The sequence below is a fragment of the Sus scrofa genome, chromosome 6, assembly GCF_000003025.6.
Source record: "Sus scrofa isolate TJ Tabasco breed Duroc chromosome 6, Sscrofa11.1, whole genome shotgun sequence".
Lineage (NCBI taxonomy): Eukaryota > Metazoa > Chordata > Mammalia > Artiodactyla > Suidae > Sus > Sus scrofa.
In genome coordinates this window covers 54,476,704-54,501,479 of record NC_010448.4, presented here as the reverse complement: position 1 = coordinate 54,501,479, position 24,776 = coordinate 54,476,704, and the positions used below count along the sequence as shown (strand labels likewise).

Below are 24,776 nucleotides of genomic sequence, written 5' to 3'. Positions count from 1 at the left end.
ACATATGAAGCTAAAATACCCACCATCTCCTGAGCACAAGAAAGGGGCCAAGAGAATCACAGAGAATTCACAGCCTGCTGGCCCCGGTGCTGTGGAAACTCTGAGCTGTGGGCCCGCAGCTGCCCTCCTCCAGACTTGTTTTATGAGGAAAATAAAACCCCTAGTGCTTAATCCATTATTGGGCGTTTTGCTATTGTTAAGAAATGTAGTTGCCAGTGTTAAAAAGCCAAGAGACTGAGAGTTCTCTGTGGCACAGTGGCTTAAGGATCCACCATTGTCACTGCAGGGGCTTGCATCACTGCTGTGGCGCAGGTTCAGTCTCTGGCCTGGGAACATCCACATGCTATGTATGGGTGTGCGCCCCCCCCCCCCCCCGCAGAGGGGAAAAAACCCAAACAAACAAGAGACTTCACATAAAAAAAAAAAAAAACCCGAAAAACAATACAGGGGTGTGGATTCTGGAGCACAGTGTCTGGGGTCCTAGCAATGGGTAATCCCAAGTCACAGTGGCACAACCATGGGAATAACAGTAACAAGAGCTCTGGGAAATTCATTGAACCAGACTTTGCTCTGAGGCGGTGGGGAGCACGGCTCACACTGGAGGAGGCTGGAGGTAGCAGAGCTGGAGGTGGGGCCAGGTGGGGGGCGGAGACTGGCCCAGCAGCAGGACCGAGAGCAGCAGCAGCAGCAGCAGGCCCAGGACTGGTGCTGGGATAAGTGGGTGCCGAGTGACCCTGCTGGGGGGCAGGACAGTGCTTGGGGGGGTGTCCAGGGGAGCCCACGGTGTCCCAGCAATGCCCTGATGCCTGACCACCACCCTCCTTCTGCAGATACCTTGGGGTACACCTGAGATGCTGGGAGTGCAAGGGGCACAGGCAGAGCTGGCTCCAGATGGGCCTCCTGACTGGGACCAGCTCCCTCACCACCGGCACCAGGGCTAGCTGCGGCTCTGGCTCTGAGGGGCTGTTGGCGAGAAAGGAAGGCAGGGCAGTGGCACTGGTGCCCCCAGGTCCCCTCCCGGGCCCTTGGGTTCCACTACCTCTCAGGAGGGGTTCCTGGGATGTCTGCAGGGTCTGAGTCTCCCAGAGGGATGGGTAGATCCACCTTGGAGGAAAAAGGAGACAAAGCTGAGGCACTGGGTCCTGGACTGGGAGAGGTGCTCAGTTCAGCCCAGGAGACAGAAGTGACCACACAGAAGGGGTGGAACACAGAGATTCAGCGCCTAAGCTTCTCTGAGCTTACTACAGCGCTGGGCTCCCCGCTCTGCCAGCTGCCTGCTGTGCATCCCTTGGCGTGTCACCCCACCTCTCCAGGCCCCATTTTCCCATCTGCCAGACAGGGATGAGAAGGCACTCACCACACAGGCCTGAAGTGGGGAATGAATGAGTAAATGCAGGAAAAACCAAAGTATGAGGAGGTGGGCTCAGAACAGTGCCTGACAAACAGTGAGCCCTCGATAACTGCGTGAGCTCCTCAGTATTATTATTTCCATTTTCTATCTGATTCTGGAAGTATCCAAGCCCCTGAGGGCAGAGCCCCTATCTTCTCCAGGAGCCCAGGCCTGGGCTGGGCCTGGTCCAGCATGGGCCCTCCACAAGCCCATTGCACTGCCCTGTGCCAGGTCCAGCAGGTGATTTAAGGTTAAAGCCCCAAATATTCCTCCAGGGGCTTTGCTCTGTGGACAATGATTATGGCAATAGCAATAGATTTAGAAGGGTAGAGTTCCAGCAACACCAGTCCGAGCCCCTCTCCTCGCTGTTGTTGCCTACCCTGCCTCTGCTCTGGCCAGGCTGGCCCTTGTGATGTGTTGCGACTCTGACAGCTGACTACAGATCAAAATCACACCAGCCATGAGGAAAGTGAGGTGGGGCCCCAGCCTCCAGGGACGGGAGCATGCTGTGGTGGGAAAGAGGTGGGCTTTGGGGTCAGGCTGCCCAGAGAGACCATCTCGGATGGTTTGGACCCTAGTCTCCCGATTATCTGGGTGCTCTCCTGGGCATACCTTGAAGGGTCCCGGGTGCCTGGAATGGAGGCTGGCACACCTTTGGGCTCTCATGTTTTTCTTTCTTTCTTTCTCTTTTTTTGTCTTTTTAGGGCCACACCCTCAGCATATGGAGGTTCCCAGGCTAGGGATCCAATCAGCGTTGTAGCCGCCGGCCTACACCACAGCCACAGCAACACGGGATCCAAGCTGTATCTGCGACCTACACCACAGCTCAAGGCAACGCCGGATCCTTAACCCACTGAGCAAGGCCAGGGATCGAACTTGTGTCCTTATGAATGCTAGTCAGGCTCACTAACCACTGAGCCACAACGGGAACTCCTGGGCTCTCACGTTCCTTATCTGAGGACCACAGGCTTCTGGCCTCACCAAATTTCCTTCCCTCCCATCCCTTGCCTGAGAATCGGGATTGTTGCCTGCAAATTTGAGGAGCAAAGGAGCCTGGGTATGTGGTGCCAGTGTGTGTGGTGTCGGGCAGGGCAGCTGTGACAGGCGTGGTGCCCCAAGGGAGTTCTGGGGCTGGTGGGGAGGGTCCGGCCCTTCCTGTGCAGGGTGCATGTGCGTTTTTGCAACCTGGGGGTGTAGCATGCCTGTGAGGCCTATGGCATGGTGGCTGCAGCCCTGAGTGTGAGCTGGTGGCGGAGGGGGAGGGGGGGGTCCCTTGGGAACATTCTGGCCGCCCACTGGCTGCAGCCTCCCTCTACAGCATCGTCTGCTCTCATTAGCTACCAAGAGGGCATTGTTATCTCTTGGCTAAACGATTTTTCTGTCTGGTGGGTGGAATGGGGGTGTGGGTGGGGGCTGGGGAGGAGCTGTGACTACAGCAGCCTCGTCTGAGGGCCTGGAGTGGATGGTGCTGGGGACTGCCTACCGTCACCTGGCTCTCCGCTTCCTCTTCTTCCTCTCTTCTGGGCAACCTGGGGTGGTGACAAGAAAGTCACTGAAAACATCTGTCATCCCTGCCTGGCTCCCTTTTGCCTGCCGTGTGGTGGAATCTTTAAAGCAGGGGCCTGGAGGTGGAGGGGCACCAGGGATGGGCCTGGAGGGTACTCTGGACCCCCATGAGCAAACTGGTGTGTGTACGTCAGTGTCTGTATTTTTCAGGGGAATTTTCACCAAATTCTCCAAAGAGTCTGTGACTCCTGAAAAGGATCAGGGGCCTCTTCACCTCACTGGCTTTTTCAGCTGCTACTTTCCCAGCTGATCTCCCAACTGGGAACTGAGGCTTCTGTTATCTCACACTTTAAACACTGGAGACTCGGACCCGAGACACACCCACTGCCCCAACTTCCTGTCTGGTGGGTTGGCCATTTTCACTGAGTCTCACTGAAACTCTTCTCTGAGGCCTGGAACTCCAGCTCAGACTTCCCCGAGCCCAGCATCCAACTGTGTGAGCCCTACACCCACCCCAAATCATTTCTCTGAGGTGCCAGCCCCCACCCTCCGTGCCTCCTACGGTCACAGCTGACTGAGCACCTGAAAGGCCTCCGTGGGGACTCAGGCCTCAAGCTGCCCAGCCCCAGAGCCCCTTGGAGACTCTGCTGTCCACATCATCCACTGGCACCTTCACTGGGGAGCAAGGATCCAGCCCTCCAGCCTCGGCCACCAGCTGCAGACCCAGCACCCTTGGGATACAGCTGTCCCCTCAGTTACTGCTCAGGAAGGCAGCTTGGCTCCTGGGCCCCCAGCCTCTGCCCCAGTCAGACACACGGCTGTCTGATCCTTTGGGACTTCTACTCAGGACCCCCGGTCCCTCTCAAGGTCCAAGCCCTCATCCCTGGTCACCTCCAGGGGACACAAAATTCACCACTTCCCTCACTCCCAGCTTCCCAATCTGTAGCTCATGCTGCCCCAGCATCCCTCTCCCCAAAATCCAAATGTCCAGCCCCCACACCAGCTTCTGTCCCCGCAGCTCAGCCCCATCTTCCTCCCTTTCCCTGGTGACGCAAGCAGAGGTCACAGCTCTGGGGCCCCCATCCTGCCAGATCTCAGCTTTCCCAGACAAGTCCAATTAGAGGCCGAGGCAGCAGCCTCATTAGTGGCCGAAGCTGGGAGCCTGAGGGAGGCCGGGGGAGGGGGGCGGGTTGGGGGGGGGTGGAAGAGGCACCACAGGAAGGCAGAGGCCCCGAGGAGGAGGGGCAACCGGATATCTAGCGCTTTCTCTGTCCTCAGAGGTTGCACGTGAGCCTCTAACGGTCTCACCGGGCAGAGGCTCACCCCATCCCATCACCAAGCAGCCAAGCTGGGATCTGAACCCAGGCTGTCTGATTCCAGAGCCCCTGACGTCTCCCAATTGTCTGGTTGCTCTCCTGGGGCACAATCTGAGCCTCATTCATCCCAGGAAGCCGTGGGAGGGGTGCGTTCAGTGACCGGGACTGAGTGCCTGAGCTGTCCCCCTTGCCTGACAGCTGTATTCTTGTGTAAGGGTCTCCTACATGAATGCCAGCCCTGCTGGACCCCAAGCAGGGCCTCCCGCAAAGCCACCCCCTCTGGGTGTCCTCCCAGAACCGTCTGGGTCAGGGGCTGTCTCCTCCACAGACGGAAGGTGCTGAGGGCAGGACTGGGTCTGACTCAACCCAGTCCACGGGCCCAGGGTCGCCGCAGCATGAAGGAACGAGGGCAGGAGTGACCCACTGCTCCTTCAGGGCTCTTCCGGGCTCTGCACTCTATCCACTAAGAAGGGGGCGTCACCCCAAGGCAGAGCCGTGGCTCAGGGAGGACCACTCTTCTCACCACATCGATCGCTCCTTCCTTTCGTCAGGAGGGTGTGCTGGTTCTCCCTGCAAGTTGTTCTGCGGGAAAGAAAAGCTCGGGTTTCTCAGGCTGCAACCCCTGCACGAATTCACCAGCTGCTTCTAAGACCTGCCTCCCCCTGGACCCCTTCTCAAGGATGGCTCTACTACCCCTCCGGGGGCAGAAACCAGACACTGGACGGTTGCTCCGGACCCCACCAAGCCTCCTTCCTCCTCGGGACCCGGGACCCAGGTCCTCCCAACCCTCTCACACTCACACAGGCCCCAGAGAGGCTCAGCGTTTGCCCTCCAGGCCCCTGCTCCTCCCAGGTTCCCAGTCTTGGGGCGGCCCTGCCAGCTGCTCTCCCTCAGGACCCAGGTCTCTCTCCATTTTCTGACACCCAACCTTGACTCTGGCCTCATCCACCCACTTGGCACTGTTTACTAAATCCAGCCCTGAGCTCCCGCCTTGTGCACCCGCTGCCCCCAAGCAGCGCCCCCCACCCCTCAGGGCGCCCACCTTAGGAGGTCAGGAAAGGAAAGTTCAGCATCTTGCTGTCTATGCCCTTCCCAGCACCCAGGCCCTCAGCAGGTCGGCAGCCCCATCTTCCCGGGCCCAATTCTCTCTGCCCGTCCTTTTTGCTCCAGCCCCAAGCCCTGGCCTGGCTCGAGCTTCATCCGCTACCTCTGGACCACTGCCCCAGCCTCTTCCCTGGCCTCCCAGCCTCCGGTGGGTGCCCACGTGGCCCTAGCCAGCTTCCCATATCTAGAGCTGACCTGGTACTCCCCACTCACAGCCCTCCCGTGCTTTGATGGAGAACAGCGCAGTCTCTCAGCTTCAGAGACAGGGAACGCCTTTCTTGGTCTGGTCCAACCTCATCTCTCGCTCGCCACCCCCAGCTGCCCTCTACTCCCCAAATATGTTATATGCTTTCACGCTCCATGTCCTTGCTTGTACTGTTCCCGCTGTCTGAGAGGCCTCTCCTCCCTCACCCCACTTAACTGCTCTCTCTCTTTTTATTTATGATTCACCTGCGCCATATGGAAGTTCCTGGGCCAGGAATTGAATCTGAGGCACAGCTGCAACACAGGTCACAATGCTGGATCCTTTAACCCACTGCGTTGGGCTAGGGATCAACCCTGCACCTCCACCACCATCCCAGCCACTGTAATCATATTCTTTTTTCTTTTTTTTTTTGTCTTTTTAGGGCTGCACCCGTGGCATATGGAGGTTCTCAGGCTAGGGGTCGAATCGGAGCTACAGCCACCGGCCTACACCACAGCCACAGCAACACAGGATCCAAGCCTCGCCTGTGACCTACACCACAGCTCATAGCAACGCCAGATCCTTAACCCACTGAGCGGGACCAGGGATCAAACCTGCAACCTCATGTTTCCTAGTCAAATTCGTTTCCTGTGGTCATATTCTTAACCCACTGTGCCACAGCGGGAACTCCAACTTCTCTCTTTTTCTCTTCAAAATAAACTCAAATGTTGGTTTCCCTGTACAAACCTGTGGTTCCTTTGTGGTACAGCGGAAACAAATCCGACTAGGAATTATGAGGTGTGGGTTCGATCCCTGGCCTCAATCAGTGGGTTAAGGATCCGGCATTGCTGTAGTGTAGGTCACAGATGCAGCTCGGATCCCACCTGAATTGCTGTGGCTGTGGCGTAGGTCGGCAGCTGTAGCTCTGATTCAACCCCTAGCATGGGAACCTCCATACGCCACAAGTGCAGCCCTAAAAAGCAAAAAAAAAAAAAAAAAAAAAAAAAAAAAAAAAAGATAAACGCTTAATGTACCTTTATGGTGTCAGGAAGAACAATTCACATACCCCCTTCTCACTGTAGTACCATTTTATATAAGGTGAGTCCTGCCAGTGTTTTTGAAACAACCATCACCACCACCACTACAAAATCTATGTGTTTGCTTTGTTTACTTTTTTTCCCCCTCTTTTGGAAGCGCCCACAGCATGCAGAAATTCTCAGGCAGTAACAATGCCAAATCCTTAACCACTAGGCCACCAAGGAACTCCCACTATGTTCATTTTTATTTCCCACATCAGCTGGCAAGTGCCTAGAGAGGTGGTGTCCCGTTGGGCTTGGGGCTCCATGGCCAGCACCTAGCGGGCCCTCAGCCAACCTCTGCCCTGGGCTGGGGAAGAGGGATGCACATAGCGTCCCAGGCCCCTTTCCCAGTCCCCGGACCTGGCCCTTTCAGCACCCCTCCCATGCTCACCTGCCCCCCAGGTGGGGCTTCAGGTGGAAACTCAGCTTCCTCATTGCTTTCATGGACGACCTCCTCCCACCGCCACACTCCACACAGAGGGCTGGAGAGACCCGAGGCTGCCACTTCTTGTTTCTGGGAGAGAAGTTATTTCTGAGGCCAGGGAGAGTCAGATTAATGCAGAAGATAGGCAAGAGGTGGGCTGGACATGGGCTGAAGTGTGAGGACAGGAGGTGGAAGGGAGCTGGTGTGAGGCTGGGTTGGGGAGTGGGTGGAGGGAGCACCCAGGAAGGGTTTGGTGCCCAGAAAAGGACTGGGTTAGGGATGAGGTTAAAGACGGAGATGGTCCTGGGGAACCGGGATGGGGTGAGAGTCAGGGGTGGGTCAGAGTTGCGGCTGGCAGTGGGTTGGGCGTTAGGCCCACCTGTTGAATGGCCTGGATCTCCACACCCAGTGATGGTGGCAGCAGCCTGGTCCAGTCCACTCTCTTCACCTGAGCCCCTTCGGGAGGCCTGGCCACACAGTTGGGAGGGGGAAGGCTACCTCTGAGCCTGCCCGCCACCTGTCAGTCAGCCTATGCTGGGGTCGCTGCACTGCCCATTCAGGGCTGGAGGCCGGTGGGCCCTGTCTTTGGGGTCCCCTTCTGCCTCCTCCACCCCCACTGTTTCACTCACTCATCCAGACCCTCATGGGTCTGACTCAGCTGCTCCTCCAAGTGTGAGATTTCCAGCCTCAGTTCCTGCAAAGGAAGGAGTGGGGGCCCACTGGCTCTCCATTCTTCCCCATTCCCCCACCCCCAGGCTCCTCTTTCAAGGTCAGCAGCAGTGAAAGTATCGAATCCCAGCCACCAGACCACCAGGGAACCCCCTCCCTTGACCTCTTTGGGCTCCTCCAAACACCAAGGGAGAAGGGGAAGAAACAGCGACAGACACTTAGGAAGCCAAAGAGAGGCAAAGAGCAACAGGAACCCTGAAGGTAACCTACCCTCCAGGAAAATTCAGAAAAGAAGGCAGAGCTGGAAACACATGGAAAATGACACAGATGGAAACAGATTCACAAAGAGGCAAGAGACACAGGGGGTATAAGAGACTCTAAAGACCAGAGACAGAGAGGGGAGTCACCCCAGGAGACAGACAGACTAGACCCAGGGAGATGCAGAGACGAGAACCTAAACAAGCCAGGCAGAGATAAAGAAATAGGAGGCTGTGGTGAGAATTCACCCCCAGAGAATGCAAGTGGCTGAGTTACGGAGATACAGAGAGAGAGAGAGAGAGAGAGAGAGAAAGGAAGGGACCGAGGAAAAGTGAAAAGGCCAAGCGACGAGAGGGGAAGACACACAGTCAAACAGCAGAGACAGTAAAAACAAGACGTGGAGACTCTGAAAGAGACTGACGGAGACAGAAAGAGGCAGCAAACCCCAGAGACGGCAAAAGAGAAGTGGGGGGAGTGAGGCCGCCGGTGGGTTACCTGGGTTGTGGTTCTGTACTCCTCCAAGGTCTTGGCCAGACTCTCGGCATGGCGAGTGCGCTGGGAAAGGCCAGAGCTGACTGAGACTGGGCCTAGGCCACCAAAGGCTGGTGCTGGGGGGGAGGGGTCTGGCAGGGCGGGCTTGGGGGAAGAGCTAGGGCCTGAGGGACAGCCCCGGTTTCCCGGGAAGCCCTCTGATCTCTCCGGACTGCTATCCAAGGATTAGAGCCAAGCAGGACTTCTCTTTTCAGACTCCAGGCAGGAGACACACAGAAGGCAAATGTTTCTCCCCCAGACCCCTCACCTCGGAGAGGATGGCATCTCGTTGGCAAATGAGGCGTTCACACTCATAGAGCTGCCGCTGCCAAGGCAAGAGTCAGTCTGTCTGTCTGGCCTGCCCTCCCTGGCCCGCCCTGCTCTCCCAAACCCCTCTCCTCAACCCCCTCCATGTCTCTGGACATCAGCCACACTGAGGGGGATTTCAGCTGGTTTGCCCATGAGACCTGGGAACCTGATGGCTTGATCGAAGTCCCTGCTCTCTCCAGGGGCGGTGGGAAGTTGTCAAGGCACTAGGGAGGGGTGGCACCTTCAAAGCATCCTTTTCGGTGGCCAGCTCCTCACTCCTCCTCTTCACTCCATCACACTCAGCCAGCAGCTTCCCGTTCTAGAAGAAAGCACCCAGGTTACATTTACATCAGCAAATGGCCATGTTAATACTCTATTGACATGGAGTGTCAATATCGACATCTACTGAGCACTTGATGTTCACTGGGCCTCATGCTCATCTCTTTATATGTTGTAGCCTATTTAATCCCTCCATCCAACCATCCTATGGGATCCCAAGTTTGACTTGCAGACGGAGTTGGTCCTCTCCCTGCAAAAAGAGAGATACAATAGGACGCATGGGGTGGCTGGGAGGATTAAATAAGCTAGTAATTATTGCTAACATTTACTGAGCACCTTGCCAGGGTTAGCTTGTTTCTTATCCCGTATTTTATTTTTATTTGTCTTTTTGTCTTTTCTAGGGCCGCACCTGTGGCATATGGAGGTTCCCAGGCTAGGGGATGAATGAGAGCTGCAGCCGCGGGCCTACACTGCAGCCATAGAAACTCGGGATCTGAGCCTCATCTACGACCTGCACCACAGCTCATGGCAATCCTGGATCCTTAAGCCACTGAGCGAGGCCAGGGATCAAAACTGCGTCCTTATGGATGCAAGTCAGATTCATTTCCACCTAAGCCACGATGGGAACTCCCTTATCCCCCATTTTAAAGATAAGGATAATTGACAGAAAGGTTGAGGAATCTGGCCCAGGTGGGAATTCATAAAAATACATGTTTCTGAATGTTAATGAGCACAAAGCATTTGGAATAGTGCCTGACATATACCAAATGTTCATTAAATGTTACATATATATATATATATATACACATATATATATATATATGTATTTTTTCTTTTCTCTTTAGGGCCACACCTGTGGCATATGTAAGTTCCTGGGCTAGGGGTCAAATTGGAGCTGCAGCTGCTGGCCTACATCACAGCCACAGCAATGGCTAGGTCTGACCTGCATCTGTCACCTACACTGCAGCTTGTGGCAACACCAGATCCCCAACCCACTGAGAGAGGCCAGGGATCTGCATCCTCATGGAAACTAGCTGGATTCTTAACCTGTTGAGCCACAAAGGGAGCATGTAATATTAAAAAGATATATCCCAGTATATGTTATATTAAAAAGATATTTCTAGGAGTTCCCTGGTGGCTTAGTGGGTTAAGGATCCGGCATTGCCATGAGCTGTGGTGTAAGATGCAGATGTGACTTGGATCCTGTGTTGCTGTGGCTGTGGTGTAGGCCGGCAGCTGCAGCTCGGATTCAATCCCAGTCTGTGAACCTCCATAAGCCGCAGCTGCGTTCCTAAAAAGCAAATAAATAAATAAATAATCCCTTAATATCATCACCCACTCAGTACTCTTTCCGTTTTGGTTATCTAACAAATATCTTTGCACTTTTAGTTTGTCTGAATGAGGATCCAAACAAGGTCCACCATAGCTTTTGTTTGAAATGTCTCGTTTCTTTTCATCTGACGGTAACCTCCCAATTTCCCAATCCTGGCACTTCTTCATTTGTGGAAGAAACCAGGTTTTTTTTCCCTGCAGAACTGGCACATTTGAGCTTGGTTCACTGCCTTCTTGTTTCCTGTGCAGGATGTTCACCGCGTTCCTCCCACCTCATTATTTCCTATAAACTGATGGGTAGATTCTGGACCTTGTCTAGACTCTTGTTCAATATTTCTCTTGTTCAGTTTTTTGGCAGCAAGGTTTCATGGGTGCTGCTATATGTGTCATGCTGTGCCATTCAGGAAGAATGTCAAGTCTGGCTGTCCCAACTGCTAATGTTTACACTGTCATCATCCCCAATTTTACAGAGGAAATGGTGCAGTGGAGGGGCTGAGGTCAGATAGTAAGTGGACTCAACCCAAATCTGATTCCAAGTCTGGCCCTTTTAACTCCCAGACTCTCCTCTGAGCTAGATGCAGTGCTGGGTGAGAAGGGGGAACTGGCTTCAGCCCTCGTCTCAAGCTGCTCATCACTGGACGTGAAGGCAGACACAGAAGCAGATGATAGCAATGCATGAGGTGGGGCTCTGATGAGGACTAAGTCATGGGCCTTGTGGGCGCCCAGATGAGGGGTTTTGCAAGAAGGCTGTACCTGGGTTGAGCCCTCAAGGTTGAGCATTATCTGGGAAAACAAGGGGGCCAGGAGAGGGCAGCCCATACCAGCCAAAAAATGGGACCTGAGAATAAAGTGGACCAAATTCTAGTCTGGAGTTTCTGGGCACCAAAAACCTAGGATGTTGCACTGAGTTTCCACATGAGGTGGTCACTGGGGGAAAGCACTCTGGAGCAAAGAGGCAGTCTGAGTTCCCTTTGCCACACCCCTCCTCCCAGCGCCCCTGGGGATACTGAGGCTGGCTCCTCCCTCTCTCCAGCCCAGCTCATCTCCTCAGCTCCAAGTCCTCCATCGGCGGCCTCCCTCCTTCTCAGTCTCAGCGGGCCAGGGCTGCCAGGTGAAGGGCGGAGGAAGGACGGGCCAGGAATGCTGTGTCAACATCTGTCCACCTGGTTGGGATCTGCAGGCTGGATCCTGGGCCACTCAGCAGGGAACCTGGTTACTCAGCTGCTCCTGCCTTCTTCTGCAGTAACCTGAGCCTGGCTCTGTAGGTTAGGTTCTCGTAGGGAAGCTGAGTGTCTGCGTGTCCCTTACTCCAGCATTATTCTACTGTAACTTGAGAACTCCATCTATAGATGCTCTGTAGCCAGCAGCCGAGAAGGAAAAGGTGGGGGTAGGGAACCAAGAATAGCTTGTTTATCGAGCACCTAGGATGTCCCAGGCGCTGCTCAAGGCACGTGACCTGGCAGCAGGCCTTCTGGGCTGGGAGGAGGCCGAGACCATTGGCTGTCATTTACTCTGCTTACTCCTTCTCCTGCTTTCTTTGAGGGGTCCACTCTCTACATGGGTCCCAGCCCCAGCCCTGGAGGTGAATCAAGATGGAAATCTCTTGGCTGGTTAACTAACCCAGAAGCCATTCTCGCCCCCTCACTCATTTGCTGCCCACTCGAGGCTGAGACGGTCAGAGATTCTCCCAGCCTCTCGTGTGGTATGGTTCAGCTCCATCCAGTGAGCTGTCAGAGGACTGCTGGTGTGTGTGTGGGGGGGTGTGCTCCGGGAAAAGCTTATCCCTCTGATGAAAAGAGAGAGCCGTGAGAGGAGCACTTGCCCCTCTCTGTCCTGCTTTGATTGAGAACATGAGGTCTGGGGCTGCTGCAGCCATCTGTGATCCCGAGGCTACAGGAAGGCAAAGTCAAAAAGCTGCCAAACTGGCCCAGAACCTTCAAAATGTCTTAAGTAAATGACTGTCTTTCAGATTGAAGCCATCGTTTCTTCCGTGTTTTCTTCCTTGGAGCTGAAAGTATTCCAGACCTATCAGTGGCTATGTTACTCATGCCAGGGAGTGGTTTGGCTACAATCATTTGCTGTCACTTTGGCCAGTGAGATCTAAGAGGGAGGTCCAGTCATGGGGCTTCAGGGAAAGTTTCTCCTTGTTCTTCAAAATGCTGTTCTATCTGTACCCCACGCTTCACACCACAGCAGCCATCCTGCTGCAAGATTGCCATTGCTCCAACAGGAAGAATTTCCATGGAAGAGCCAGAGAACAACTGTGGGAAATTTTTTGGTTTAAATGTAAAAGCCATAATACAGATGTAGGACAAAGAGACTTGGAGGGATCAGGCAGAATGAGTATCATTGCCTAGACTGGGCAGAGGTCCTTAGGGCTGAAGGAGGGTTCAGTAGAGTCAAAGAAGAGAGCAATAGAGGGCAAACGGGCCCTGAGCCAGCCCCAAGCACCAGGTTAGCTGTGAGAGGTGGATGCAGTTGAACTACAGAACCCCTGGGACATCTGGGAATCTGAGCGTCTCAGAGCCAGCAAGGTGTGCAAATAACAGAATAGAGGTGGCCATGTGAGGAGTTGAGGCCCAGTAAGAGCCCAGTAAGGCCCCTGTGGTCTCAGAGTCACAGCTAAACCTCCTCTGTGCCCCTTGAAGATTGTGGAGGATCCCAAATGGCACTTGTGGGTTGTGGGGTGCAGATGAGGGCTACCACCAACAGATACAGTGAGGACAGTACGTCCAGAGACCAGAAGGCAATGTCAGCCTCCTGGTGGATGCCAGCGTGCAGTGGTGACTAAGGCTGAGGACCAGATGGGACAATGAACATCAGTCTTGTGACTAGCAGAGAGGACAGACACTGAGTGAGGAGCACTGAGACACTGCGTGGGTCTCCAGCAAATTAGAGGCCACCTTGTCATGTGTGGGGGGGGTCAGTGATGAGCTTCATCATCGGTTGATGAGTTTCAGTTTCCACCTGAAAGGACTAGGTGGACCCAGAATGAACTAAGATGATGCTTCCTGTCTCAGACAGAATGGGGCTTGAATCAGACATGAGGTTAGACTGGCCTGTTCATGTTATGTGCTAGGCTCTGGGCTAAAAGTGGCCATTTAATTCCCACAACAATCCTAGTGAACAGATTCCCTTCTCCCCTGTTTTTAGAAAATAAAATTAAGGCTGGGGATGGGGACATCACATGCCTAAAGTTGTCTGATGTGTAAGTGGCACAGATGGGATTTGAACTCAGGGTTGACTTTAAGGCCTGTGTTCTTTTTTTTTGGCTGCACCTGAGGCATGCAGAAATTCTCGGGCCAGGAGCTGAACAGCTGTGGCAACGCCAGATCCGTACCCCGATGCACCACATGGGAACTCCCAAGACCTGTGTTCTTTCCACCATAAAAGATACTAGTATATGAACAATATCAGCTAACTTTTTTTTTTTTTCTTTTTTGCCTTTTCTAGGGCTGCTCCCATGGCATATGGAGGTTCCCAGGCTAGGGGTCCAATCGGAGCTGTAGCCGCTGGCCTACACAGCAGCCACAGCAACGCGGGATCCGAGCCGCGTTTGTGACCCACACCACGGTTTACGGCAACGCCGGATTCTTAACCCACTGAGCAAGGCCAGGGATCGAACCTGCAACCTCACAGTTCCTAGTCAGATTCGTTAACCACTGCGCCACGACAGGAACTCCAATACCAGCTAACTTTTAATGAGCTCTTCCCATGTGTCCTACCGTATGCCTAGGACTTTATATAAGCATCCACTTGTTTAAATTTCACACAGTCCAACCAGGGAGATCCTATTATTTTGCCCCCTTTCACAGGTGAGCACACTGAGGCACAGAGAGGGGGAAGATTGCCTTGGGCCCCACACCCCACACTCTTACCAGCTGTGAGGTTCTCACATGCAGCTGTGTAACCTTCAGGGACAGCCCTACATTATTGGGATTCTGAGATGTCTATCACCAGACTGAAGGGTGTTGTCACAGGCTGCTGGGGAGGTTTGGGGCAGCAGGAGGAAGGGCAGAGAAACTGCCGACTAGGGGAAATGTCGGGGTGGACACTGGGCCTCTCACCTCCTCCTGCAGAATCGCCATCTCAGCCACCAGGTGCTGCTGCTCCTTTTCCTGACCGAACCCAGAGAGAGAACAAAGGCTTCTTTTCAGGCTTCCTTGCCTCTATCTTGCCCCCCTGCCCCCCAAGAACATGACTCGGGCCTGGGTCACTGAGGAGCAGGACGAGGAGAATGGGTCTGGGGAGCCTGGATGGCTCCTGCTGCCTCTTTTATCATGAGAGGATGGCAAAAAGATCTGGACCCAAATCTGGGGTGAGTGGGACCTGGACTGAGGGAGGAAGCCCAAGTGACCTCTGCCCTTTCCTGATCTATAGTCAGGCTCCGCTGCTCAGACTTCAAGGACGTAGGAAGAGTGCACTTTTGTGCCCCTTGCCCAAAACCCACCGTCTGCCGGGCCTGGGCCAGAAGGCTGCGGTTCTGTTCCTCCAGGCTCTTGGCCAGAGTCTTCAGATCCTCTAGCTCTTCATCCATGGCCTTGGCAAACTGCAGAGCCTGCTGGGTACTGAGTGGGTTGGGGGCATGAGAGAGAGGAAGAGAGAGATCACAGAGATAGACCTGTTCAGAGCAACAGAGAAATCGCAGGCAGAAGCCCGGAGAGAGAGGGACTTCAAGAAACCCAGACAGCAAAGGAGGGAAAGAGCCCGAAAGTGGGGGACGGAGACCCAGTTTATACCTAAAAGATGAAGGGACTGGGAGCAAGCCTGGGCCTGTGGGAGGTGGGACACGGGGGTGTGGGAGGGTGGCCAGGGGGCCTGGCCCACCTGCGGAGCTGCTTCCGCAGGGCCAGAATCTCTTCCCCGAGGTGCGCGGACGCCTCCTCGGCCGTCTCCACGCTGCGATGCAGTTTGGCATTCTCCCCTGCCAGCCGGCGGTTGCTGAGCTCCAAATCCTCTAGGCTGCTCAGCAGGTCGGCCGTGGCGGGCCTGGGGGGAGGGAAGGTCCAGGGTCACTGCCCACCGCCCTGGCCTCCTTTCCTTGGGTGGAGGGGAGATGCAGCTCCTCTAGAGAAACAAGACTGCCCTGCTCTCCCTGAGTGACTGGCTCAGCCCTGTCCCTCACCCACTTCCCAAAGGACCCCAAGCCCCAGGCCAGGCCCGGAGCCCTGGGGAGGCTGGAGGGCACCGGCAGGGGCGGGCAGGGAGGGGCTGAGGATAGGTACAACTCAGGTCTGGGGTCTTCGCCTCCAAAGCTCTCCAGGTTGGCTGGGTCCTCAGCTTCTGGGCATCCTGGAGGGGGAGAGACAGAGGGTGGTGGGTCCCAGGTGACCTCAGATGTTGGGCTGCCCCAGGACCCTGGGCTTGGTCCTTCTTTGGCCTCCACCCTCACAGCATTCTGGGTGATTCCACCTGCTCCTGAGGCTGCAATTACATCCGCCATCCCCAAAGCCTCGTGCTCCTATGGGTACCTTGAGCTCAGGTTGGATCTCCCTACAGCCTCCGACCACCCTGCATTCATCATGCCTGACACTGAGCAGCACCTCAAAGGCCCCAAACTTGTCTCTCCTCCCCGTTCCCTGGTCACTCACCCTCCCAGTCCCCAGGCTGTCCTGTCTCCCTCCCTCCTCCTGCCTCTGGCCTTGCCTATTCCTCTGGAGAAGAGGAGCCTCCTCCCTGGCCTCCTGGCCTCTACACTCTCCCTGGTCCTTTTCCCATTTGGCCCCACAGGGGTCCTTCCTCCCCTGGAGCCGACCTGCTTCTCCTCTGCTCACAGCCCTCCCCTGGCCCCCAAGCCTGATTAGAGCAGGTTCAAGAGAATGTCAAGAAAGCTTTATTTTTTTTTTTTTCAGCTTTTGTTTTTAATGAGACTGGAGAAATATAACACGAATGCTTTTTTCATGGAGCACCTCCTATGTGTGAAGGCTTTTGGGACAGAGTGGTGAGCAAATCAACCAAAGAGCAGCAGAGGTAATTAGATTTCTGCAGGGAAGGCCCAGAGGCCTGTGCTGAGGGCTGGAGAGTAAGGGACCTTAGCCTTCGCCATCCCAGGGCGTCCCCACCAGCTGTGGAGGCGGAGGGGCGGTGTGGAGGCAAGTTCAGGCTGAGAAAATAGCCAGAGCCAAGGCCCCAGGTGGGCCAGGCCAGAGGGACTAGAGTGCGGGGAGGGGCAGGCAGAGGACCAGGGCGCTGAGGCAGGAGGGCCTCTGTAACAGGGCTGGTGTTAGGGAGAGGAGTTGGAAACAACCTGCAACAGAAAAAAACCCAAACAAAGGGCAGGGGAAGAGGCAGTCATGGAGGCACCTGGAAAAAGCCAAACTCACAGCACCGGGTTAGAGCAAAGGTCTCTGGGGTCCCACCCTATTCCCTGCTCTGTCCCTGGGTGGGACGGTCCACGCACTGCCTGACCTGGTGCCTGCCTGCTTCATTCTATATATAGCAATCTCACCAGATGGCAGTTGCTGGGAGGTCATAGCTCCCTCGAAGGCGGTCTCCTCTTCAAGCTCTAATCCCCTGTATCAAAGGGATGAGGCTTAGAGCCCCCTGCCGCCACCCCCTCAATCCTGACCAGCCCCGGTGGGGGGGTGGCGGGTGGTGGGAGGAGGGGCCGGGTCAGGTGAGAGGGAGCACTGTGGGGCGAAGGTGAGGCCAGATGGCAAGCGCCTGGGGCCAGATGGAAAAGCAGGAGGGGCAAGGACTGGGTTTGCCGGAGGCATGGGGAGGGGCCCCTGTCAGCCCCTCAATATCCGCCTTCTCTTCCTTGGATTTCTGACCCCCAGACTCCCTCTGCCTCCCTTTGTCCTCAGACCTTTCACCCCTCCTCAACCCCTCTCTTTACTTTCCTCTATTCCTCAGCCTCCTTCCAACCACAGCAGGTCCCTGTGCCCAAAGGGTGCTGGCTGCAGTAGTAGGTAGGAGGTTAGATCTTAGGAAGGGTTTCCTGGGAGAGGGAGGTGTGGGGACCCACCCATTCAGCTGACAGGTGGCGATCCAGTCCCGCATGACGACCAGGAAGGTGTCCAAGTCCACGGTGGCCTGAGGGCCTTCTCCATGGGGGTCCAGGCTGCAGGCCAGTGTTTGGAGGCGTGCATCCTGGGGGCCCCGTCCCGTCACAGCCTCCAGGTAGGCTAGTACATGGGTCACAGCCACAGTGCCTAGGGATCGAGCTTGCTGTGAGGGAGTGTGGGGCAGGTGAGGGGCAGGAGATGGCGTCGACGTGGGACCATGGCTCTTGGGCAACTCCTTTCCCTCCCCCAGTTGACTCTTCTACCCCGCCTCAGAGGGTGGACCAGAGAGGACCAGCCGTGCCCCGCCAGGCCCACAGTGGCTGCCCTTCCTGCCTCTCCCTGGCCCCAAAGCTCCCCCCTCCCCTTCCACTGTCAATGTCCCCCAAATTTTCCTCCCTCCACTGTCCTTGTCCCGAAAGGCCTCCATTCCCTTATCCACGTCCCTCCTGGCACTTCCCACAATCATTCGCATTGCCCCAGCCCATCCCTCTCCCTGCAGCTCCCTCATTCCCAGCCCCCACCTCCATCACTTCTTATTTCTTGTCTCTCTGACCTGTCCTCTGAGGGTCACAAGCTTCGAACGTGGAGTTGAGTATTTGCTCCTCTAAGCTGAGTGTCGTCCCCAGGCTCCCCTCCTCCGTCTGGTCCCAGAGGTACACTGAGGAGACAAGAGGGCCAGCCTACCCTGAGGAGGGCTCCTGCTGAAGGGAAAGAATTCATTCTGAGCTGCCTGGAGTTCAGGCTGGTGGGGAACAACAGGACGCTTTGGGTTGGGGAAGCAATGTTAGGGTCTTTGAGTCATCTCCTCCACCCCCTGACCTGGGGATGTGGGCCCCTTCTTTGGGGCCAGAAATTGTCCCCTGTTGTATAATCCTTTGTGTCCAATCCACTCAGGAGCCCAGAAAACAAACGCTCTGATTACAGCCTTTTCTCCTCTCTTCCCCTGCTTCCCAGGCTTGGCTCAGAAGGAGTTAGGGGTGGAGGAGGGCAAAGAAAAGAGGATTCTGGGAGAAGCCGAGGGTGAAAGGGTTCCCAGGAGCCAGGAACAATCCGATAACGCGCGGGCAGCCTGGATCGATCCAGCCCGCATCGTCTCCGGTCTCCCAGCCCACCTCGGGCTGGGTCTCTCTCCTCCTGATAGACACCTCTGAGACTGGCGTCATCGGGGGCCAGAGCTCCCCCTTTCCGCCTCCCCGCCCCCAGGTGAAGGGGGATGGGGGCAATTCAGGCAGGGTGGGTGGTGGGGGGTCGGTTAGAAGCTCAGAACCCAGTTGCATGACTGTGGGCAAGTTTCTTCTGCTTTGGAGCCTCAGTTTCCCCACCAGTAAAATGGTGAACAGAGTGCTCCCCGTCCCCAGGGCTGGGAGGGTTGGGTCTGTGTGTGTAAAGCGCCCCCCCGCCCCCGCCACACACACACTGTGAACATCCTGGGGTCTGTCTGTCCACTGCTGTACCCACGGTGCTCACACATAATAGGCACCCAATAAATGCTCCAAGATACAGGAGGAGTCTATAGATTCTCTACCCCAGGAGCCGCGGGCAGCCGGTTGGGGTCGAGCAGACCCCGGGGGGAACCTGGGCAAGGCACTCAGCCTCTGAGGGACTCAGTTTTTTCCCTCTGGAAAATGAGGGAAGGTTACTTCCCTTCTAGAGAAGAGATGAGATAAAATCTGGAAAGACCCCAGCAAAGGGCCTGGCCCCTGGTTGAGACCCAGTAATGGAATTGAGTATTTATTCAGCATTTAATAGGTGCCAGGCCTCTTCTGAGCCTTTTGCATGGGGACCACAGTGGCTGCAATGATCAGCCCCACCTTACAGACAGGATACTAGAGAAGCTCCCAACCTACCCAAGGTCGCATGGGCAACATCCGAGTGCCCTTTCTCCCCCCTTTAACTCTTCAGGGGTTCTCGGCAGTGAGCTAAAATTCAGCCCCCTTGGGCTTGAACCCACGCTCTTGGGGGAGGGGAGCGGAACAGTTGGGGGCGACACCTCCTCTCACTGTGCCCCTCCCCATGTTACAGAGGAGGAACCTGGGGCCCAGTGAGGTCACCCAGGACCATCTGGCTCCAGATGCTGTGGGCCGTGAGGATCTGTGAGTATCTGCAGTGCAGATGTGACATTGCCTCCTGAGGCCCCTCAGGAAGATGTCACTCTGCTTCTCTCCTGTTCTCTTTCCTTCATCTTCCTCCTCCGTGTCACTATCTCTGTGTCTCTGTGCCATCCCCTCTCGAGTTTTCTTTCTAGCTCTTTCTCTCCATCCTCCTCTCCATCTCTCTCTCCCCTGCGCCCCACCTCTGTCTCCATGTCCCTCGCTCCCATTTTCTTCCCTGTCTCTGTGTCTCTGTGCTTCTCTTCCCCTAACTCAGCAACTCGCTGTTCCCTGAGCCTTCTCCCTCCTTCCTTCGCTCTCTCTCTCTCTCTCATCATCCCCCGTCTTCCTCGGTCTCCATCTCTCCTGGGTGTGTCCCTTCCTTTCCTTCAGGAGCCTCTCAGTACTGGCTCAGCCTTTGGCCACCAATTTCTCGGTGGCCGCACGCCCTCTGCTGGTGCAGACAAAGTTTAGCTGCTGGTCACTCGCTCAGCCCGCCCCACCTTCCCGAATGCCGGTGTCTGCCTCTTGCCTTCCTACCTGGAGAGCGTCCTAAAGCCAGCGTCCAGGTCTGCAGCCTTGAGAAAAGATGCAGGTTCTGCAGCTGGACGCTGGGAGCCCCTAAGAAGGGGGCCCTGTCTCCCGTCTAGGCTGGGAGCCTCCTGCCCCACGGCAGTGGGCTCTCAGACGAGCTTCAGAAAGGGCACAGAGCATCTTTCCCCTGAAGCCCCCTTCACACCCATTTGGTTTGCATCCATCCAATTACTCAAGGACTGAGTAACTGCCTTTCTGTTACATGTCAGACATTGATCTAGGGCAGCATGACCAACAGGGTAGCCATTGGCCACAGTGGTTCTTGAGACCTGAACTGTGGTGAGTATGAATTGAGATGCTCTTACTGTAATGTATACACTGGAAGACTTAGTATGAAAAACCGAGAATAATTCCAATACTTTCTGGGTGGCCGCGCTCATGGCATATGGAACTTCCCAGGCCAGGGATCACACCTGTGTTGACCAGTGACAATACTGGATCCTTATCCCACTAGGCCATCAGGGAACTCCATCCATTTTCTTTTTTTTCTGTCTTTTTAGGGTCACGCCCTTGGCATATGGAAGTTCCCAGGCTAGGAGTCGAATCGAGCTACAGCTGCCAGCCTACACCACAGCCACAGTAACGCCGCATCCTTAAGCCACTGAGCATTGAACCCGCTTCCTCAGGGATACTAGTCGGGTTCGTTACTGCTGAGCCACAATGGGAACTCCCCCATCCATTTCTGTATTTATTACAGGCTGAAAGGACACTGTTTTGGACGTATTGGATTAAATGAAATCTATTACTGCCATTCATTTCATCTGTTTCTTTTTTTCTTTTATTTTTATTTCTTTATTTTTGTCTTTTTGCCTTTTCTAGGGCCACACCCATGGCATATGGAGGTTCCCAGGTTAGGGGTCGAATCGGAGCTGTAGCTGCCGGCCTACACCAGAGCCACAGCAATGCAGGATCCGAGCCGCATCTGCAACCTACACCAAGCTCACGGCAACACCGGATCCTTAACCCACTGAGCAAGGCCAGGGATCGAACCTGCAACCTCATGGTTCCTAGTCAGATTCGTTAACCACTGAGCCACGACGGGAACTCCTCTTTTTTTCTTTTAATGTGGCCACTAATAAACTTTATAATTACACATGCGGGATGGTTGGCCAGCGCTGCTCAATGGACCAGGAATACCAGAGTGAGTAAAACTGAGCCTGCCCTGTGGAGCTCATGTTCTAGTGGGGGAGACAGAGACTAGACAGACAAGTGGATGGCAGTGCCATGAAGAGAAGGAAAGCAGGAAGAGGAGAGAGGGCCATAGGGCAGCGGCCTTACAGGAAGCAGAGCTCTGAGTGAAGTGAGGGGTGAGACCGTGGGTCACCGGAGACAGGAAGGCACACAGCGCATACAGAGGCTTCGGCTCTCGCACTGTCCGGCCTCCCCAGGGCAAATGAGATACGGTGTCCAGACAGGTGGGGACACAGCAGGCACTTAATCAATGGTTACTCCTTCCCTACCACCCAGCATCAAGGTGGAGGCTCAGTCACCCCTGAGCCACCTCTCCCAAGTCCCAGGGTCACAGCTTGGTGCCCCCTTCACTCACTGCTTCCTCCTCACCCTCCCAGGGGACAGACAGGGACCCGGCTACTTACTTTTTGCAGTGGTGCCACCTGCAGGGCCCTCAGGCAGGTCCATGGGGCACCCCCGCTGCTCTGCAGCTGCCGGTGAAGCTAAGAGCTTCCCTCCATCAGTGGGAGGGACGGCGAGGGAGAGGCTGCTCTGAGAGCTCCTGGAGGGACAAACAGGGGAATGGCCTCTGCAGACCAGCCACCCGCGGATGGGGACCTGGCTGCCCCACCCCTGCCCCAGGCCATTCTGGGTTCTCAGAACCCGTTTGCCCACCCCAGCCTGGACCAGAGCAGATCCCTGGTCCGACCTGTTTTACGGATGCCGGGAAAACAGGGGCCCAAGGAGTGGGCAGCAGACGTCAAAGGGGGGCTGGTGGGTGGGGGGTCACTGCCTCTTGCCATCCCTCCTCTACACCGTTTGTCAAGCTCCCCGGCCCTGTCCCTTCTGCCCAGTGACTCCACCCTGTCCCCTCCTCTCCTTCCCTCTGGCCCTGGGTCAGCCCTCGGCCTCGTCCCCCGCCCCCAGGATCTTGACCCAGCTTCCTGCCTCTAGCCTCCTGCTCTAGTCCCTCCTCACAGGGCCCGACAGCCGCCCTGCCCCTCAGCTGCCCAATGTCTTTCCATGGCTCCCAAGCACCCCAGGGACAAAGCCTCAAACCTGAACTTGATATCAAAGGCCCTGAGTGGCCTGATATCACCACCTGCCTCCCCCAACCCCAAATCCCATGTGCTGTTCCCCAAACTGGACTGGCTCTTCCCACTCCAGGTCTCTGACTCGGACACCCTCCTTGCTGGCCCTTCCTGTCCAGTTCATCCCTCCTCTGGAAAACACTTCTTTCTTTTTTGTTTTTGCGTCTTCTTCTTCTTCTTCTTTTTTTTTGTCTTTTTGCCATTTCTGGGGCCACTCCCACGGCACATGGAGGTTCCCAGGCTAGGGGTCCAATCAGAACTGTAGCCACCGGCCTACACCACAGCCACAGCAACGCGGGATCTGAGCCATATCTTTGACCTACACCACAGCTCATGGCAACGCCGGATCCTTAACCCACTGAGCGAGGCCAGGGATCGAACCCGCAACCTCATGGTTCCCAGTCGGGTTCGTCAACCACTGTGCCATGACGGGAACTCCTGTTTTTGCTTCTTAGGGCTGTACCTGTGGCACATGGAGCTTCCCAGGCTAGGGGTAGAATGGGAGCTGTAGCCCACAGCCTACACCACAGCCACAGCAACGCCAGATCCAGGCCACGCTTGTGACCTACACCACAGCTAATGGCAATGCTGGATCTTAACCCACTGAGAGGGGTCAGGGATCGAACCCACATCCTTATGGATAGTAGTTGGGTTTGTAACCCGCTGAGCCACAACTCCCTTGAAAACGTTTCTGAATGATGCACGGTCCCTGGGCTCCCACACTGCCCTGGGGCACTAACATCCTTGCTCTATCAGCTTGTATTTGAACTGCTGGCCTCCGCTGTGAGTCTGACCCCTGTCTCTCTCCAGCTCCCAGCCCTTCCATGGCTCCCTAGTGCCCTCAGCCCCTCTCTCTTCATCCCAGCTTCTTAGGCTGGTGTGACACAGACTGGTCCCTGCAGCTCCTGGCTTCTGTCACCCTTCTCTCCACTGGCCAACCTCTAGGTCCCTCACTCTCATCATGGCCTATGGAGACCCAGCATTCTCTGGACCCAGCAAACTCCTCTGGGGAGCCTTCCCGGAGCCACTGGAGCAGCTAGGGACGCCCTCCTTTGTGCCCTGACGATGCCCTGACGATGACAATGGTGCCCACAGGGCTGAACTGGGCACGCTGGGGCTAATGGTCATCGCAGGGTTGCCTGGGGCCTCTCTGTCCTCACCCCACCCGCACAGCCCCTTTCCTCACCCAGTACTCCCCATACCCCCTTCTCCCTGGTGCCAGGCAGGAGCTACAGCTATGGCATGCACGCTTCCTGGCCATTTTTAGAAGGTCCTAGAAAAAGGGATCTTTGAAGAGAGACCCTTTCAGGGTGTGGACAAGGCGGGGGGGGGGACGGGCGGCGGAAGAGGGTCAATAGTTGTGGGTCCTGTGTGGGGAAGGGTCCCTGAGAGCCTCTGACAGGGTTTGGGGGACACACTCCTGGTGAGGGACCCAGGGAGGCTTTGGGGTCTTGGATGGGGAGATTCTAGCAGGAGGACCTGGGCAGGAATTCTGGGGATATAAGGGGGTCTCTAACTGGATTTCAAGAGGGTCTCTGACTGGATTTCTGGGGAGTCTCTGGGTTTGGGGGGGCGGACATTTCTGACAGGATTTTGGAGGGGAATCTGACATGATTTTTGGTGGATGTGACAAGACTTCTGGAGATCTCTGGGAGGACCTTGGGGGCTTTCTAGTAGGATTTACAGAGGGAGTGAAATGGGACTTCAGGGGGGCTCTCTGACAAGCTCTGAGGGGGAAGACTACAGAATTTCTAGAAGATTCTGACGCGATTTCAGGGGTCATCTATAAGATTTCGGGGGGGTTCCTTTCAGTATTTCTGAAGGAATTTGGTCAGGATTTCAACAAGGCTTTTTACAAGGCTTGGGAGGCTTCTGCATTGGGGCTCTAGCCTATGATTTGGGGGCTTCGCTAGTCAGGAGGAGTTCTGACGCGGCTACTCTGGGGAACCTCGCTAAGGCCGGAGCGCACCTGAGGCCACGGCCCAGTCTCGGGACACAGCTGAAGGCCACGAACGGGACAGTCTCGGGACACAGCTGAAGGCCACGAACGGGAAAAGGCAGTTGGGTCGTGAGGAGACGCGCGTGCGCTCTTCCCGCCAGAAAAAGCGAAGAAACAGAGGCGTGACCGAGAGCGAACGCGGTGCCTAAGCCACGCCCCTCCCGGGCTCCTCCCCCGACGCAGGCGCACACCGGGGCGAGGCGCGCGCTCATGCAGGTACCAGCAAGGCTGCGCATGCGTAGAGATGCCCGCGGGCGAGCCCCGCCTGGTGGGGCGGGGCGGGGCGGGGCGGGCGCATGCGTATTGGCCGAGCGTCTAAGGCAGAAGGGGTTCCCAACTGAGAGGAGGCGGCGGGGTCACCTACGTCCCCTGTACTGGGTCTTCTCTGTGGGCTCAAGTTTCGGTGAAACGGACCCCAGTGAGGGAGAGCTGTTATGAGCCACC

The 24,776-nt window shown here is 55.8% G+C and overlaps 1 protein-coding gene across 1 annotated transcript; it reads right to left on the bottom strand.

Moving 5' to 3' along the window:
• On the bottom strand, positions 381-24,491 carry CCDC155 (coiled-coil domain containing 155). The gene is made up of 20 exons (XM_005664724.3): positions 24,303-24,491; positions 21,668-21,804; positions 17,942-18,046; positions 17,349-17,535; positions 16,830-16,894; positions 15,607-15,673; positions 15,209-15,370; positions 14,832-14,949; positions 14,449-14,499; positions 9,012-9,089; positions 8,730-8,786; positions 8,426-8,485; positions 7,633-7,697; positions 7,383-7,470; positions 6,971-7,093; positions 4,736-4,794; positions 2,874-2,919; positions 1,040-1,104; positions 835-963; positions 381-737 (listed from the first exon to the last, which is right to left on the bottom strand). Exons 2-20 carry the CDS (start codon positions 21,708-21,710, stop codon positions 593-595), a joined length of 1,713 nt encoding a protein of 570 aa, XP_005664781.2. The 5' UTR covers positions 21,711-21,804; positions 24,303-24,491; the 3' UTR covers positions 381-592.

What these genes read in the sequence shown, in the direction of transcription:
- CCDC155 (XM_005664724.3), bottom strand. Translation starts at nt 21,710, where the DNA reads ATGGACCTGCCTGAGGGCCCTGCAGGTGGCACCACTGCAAAAA. An exon ending in GCCACCTGTCAGCTGAATGG is followed by an intron (nt 16,895 to 17,348) that starts GTGGGTCCCCAC and finishes CCTTTGATACAG; the next exon opens with GGGATTAGAGCTTGAAGAGG. An exon ending in AAGCGGAGAGCCAGGTGACG is followed by an intron (nt 1,105 to 2,873) that starts GTAGGCAGTCCC and finishes TTTTCCTCCAAG; the next exon opens with GTGGATCTACCCATCCCTCT.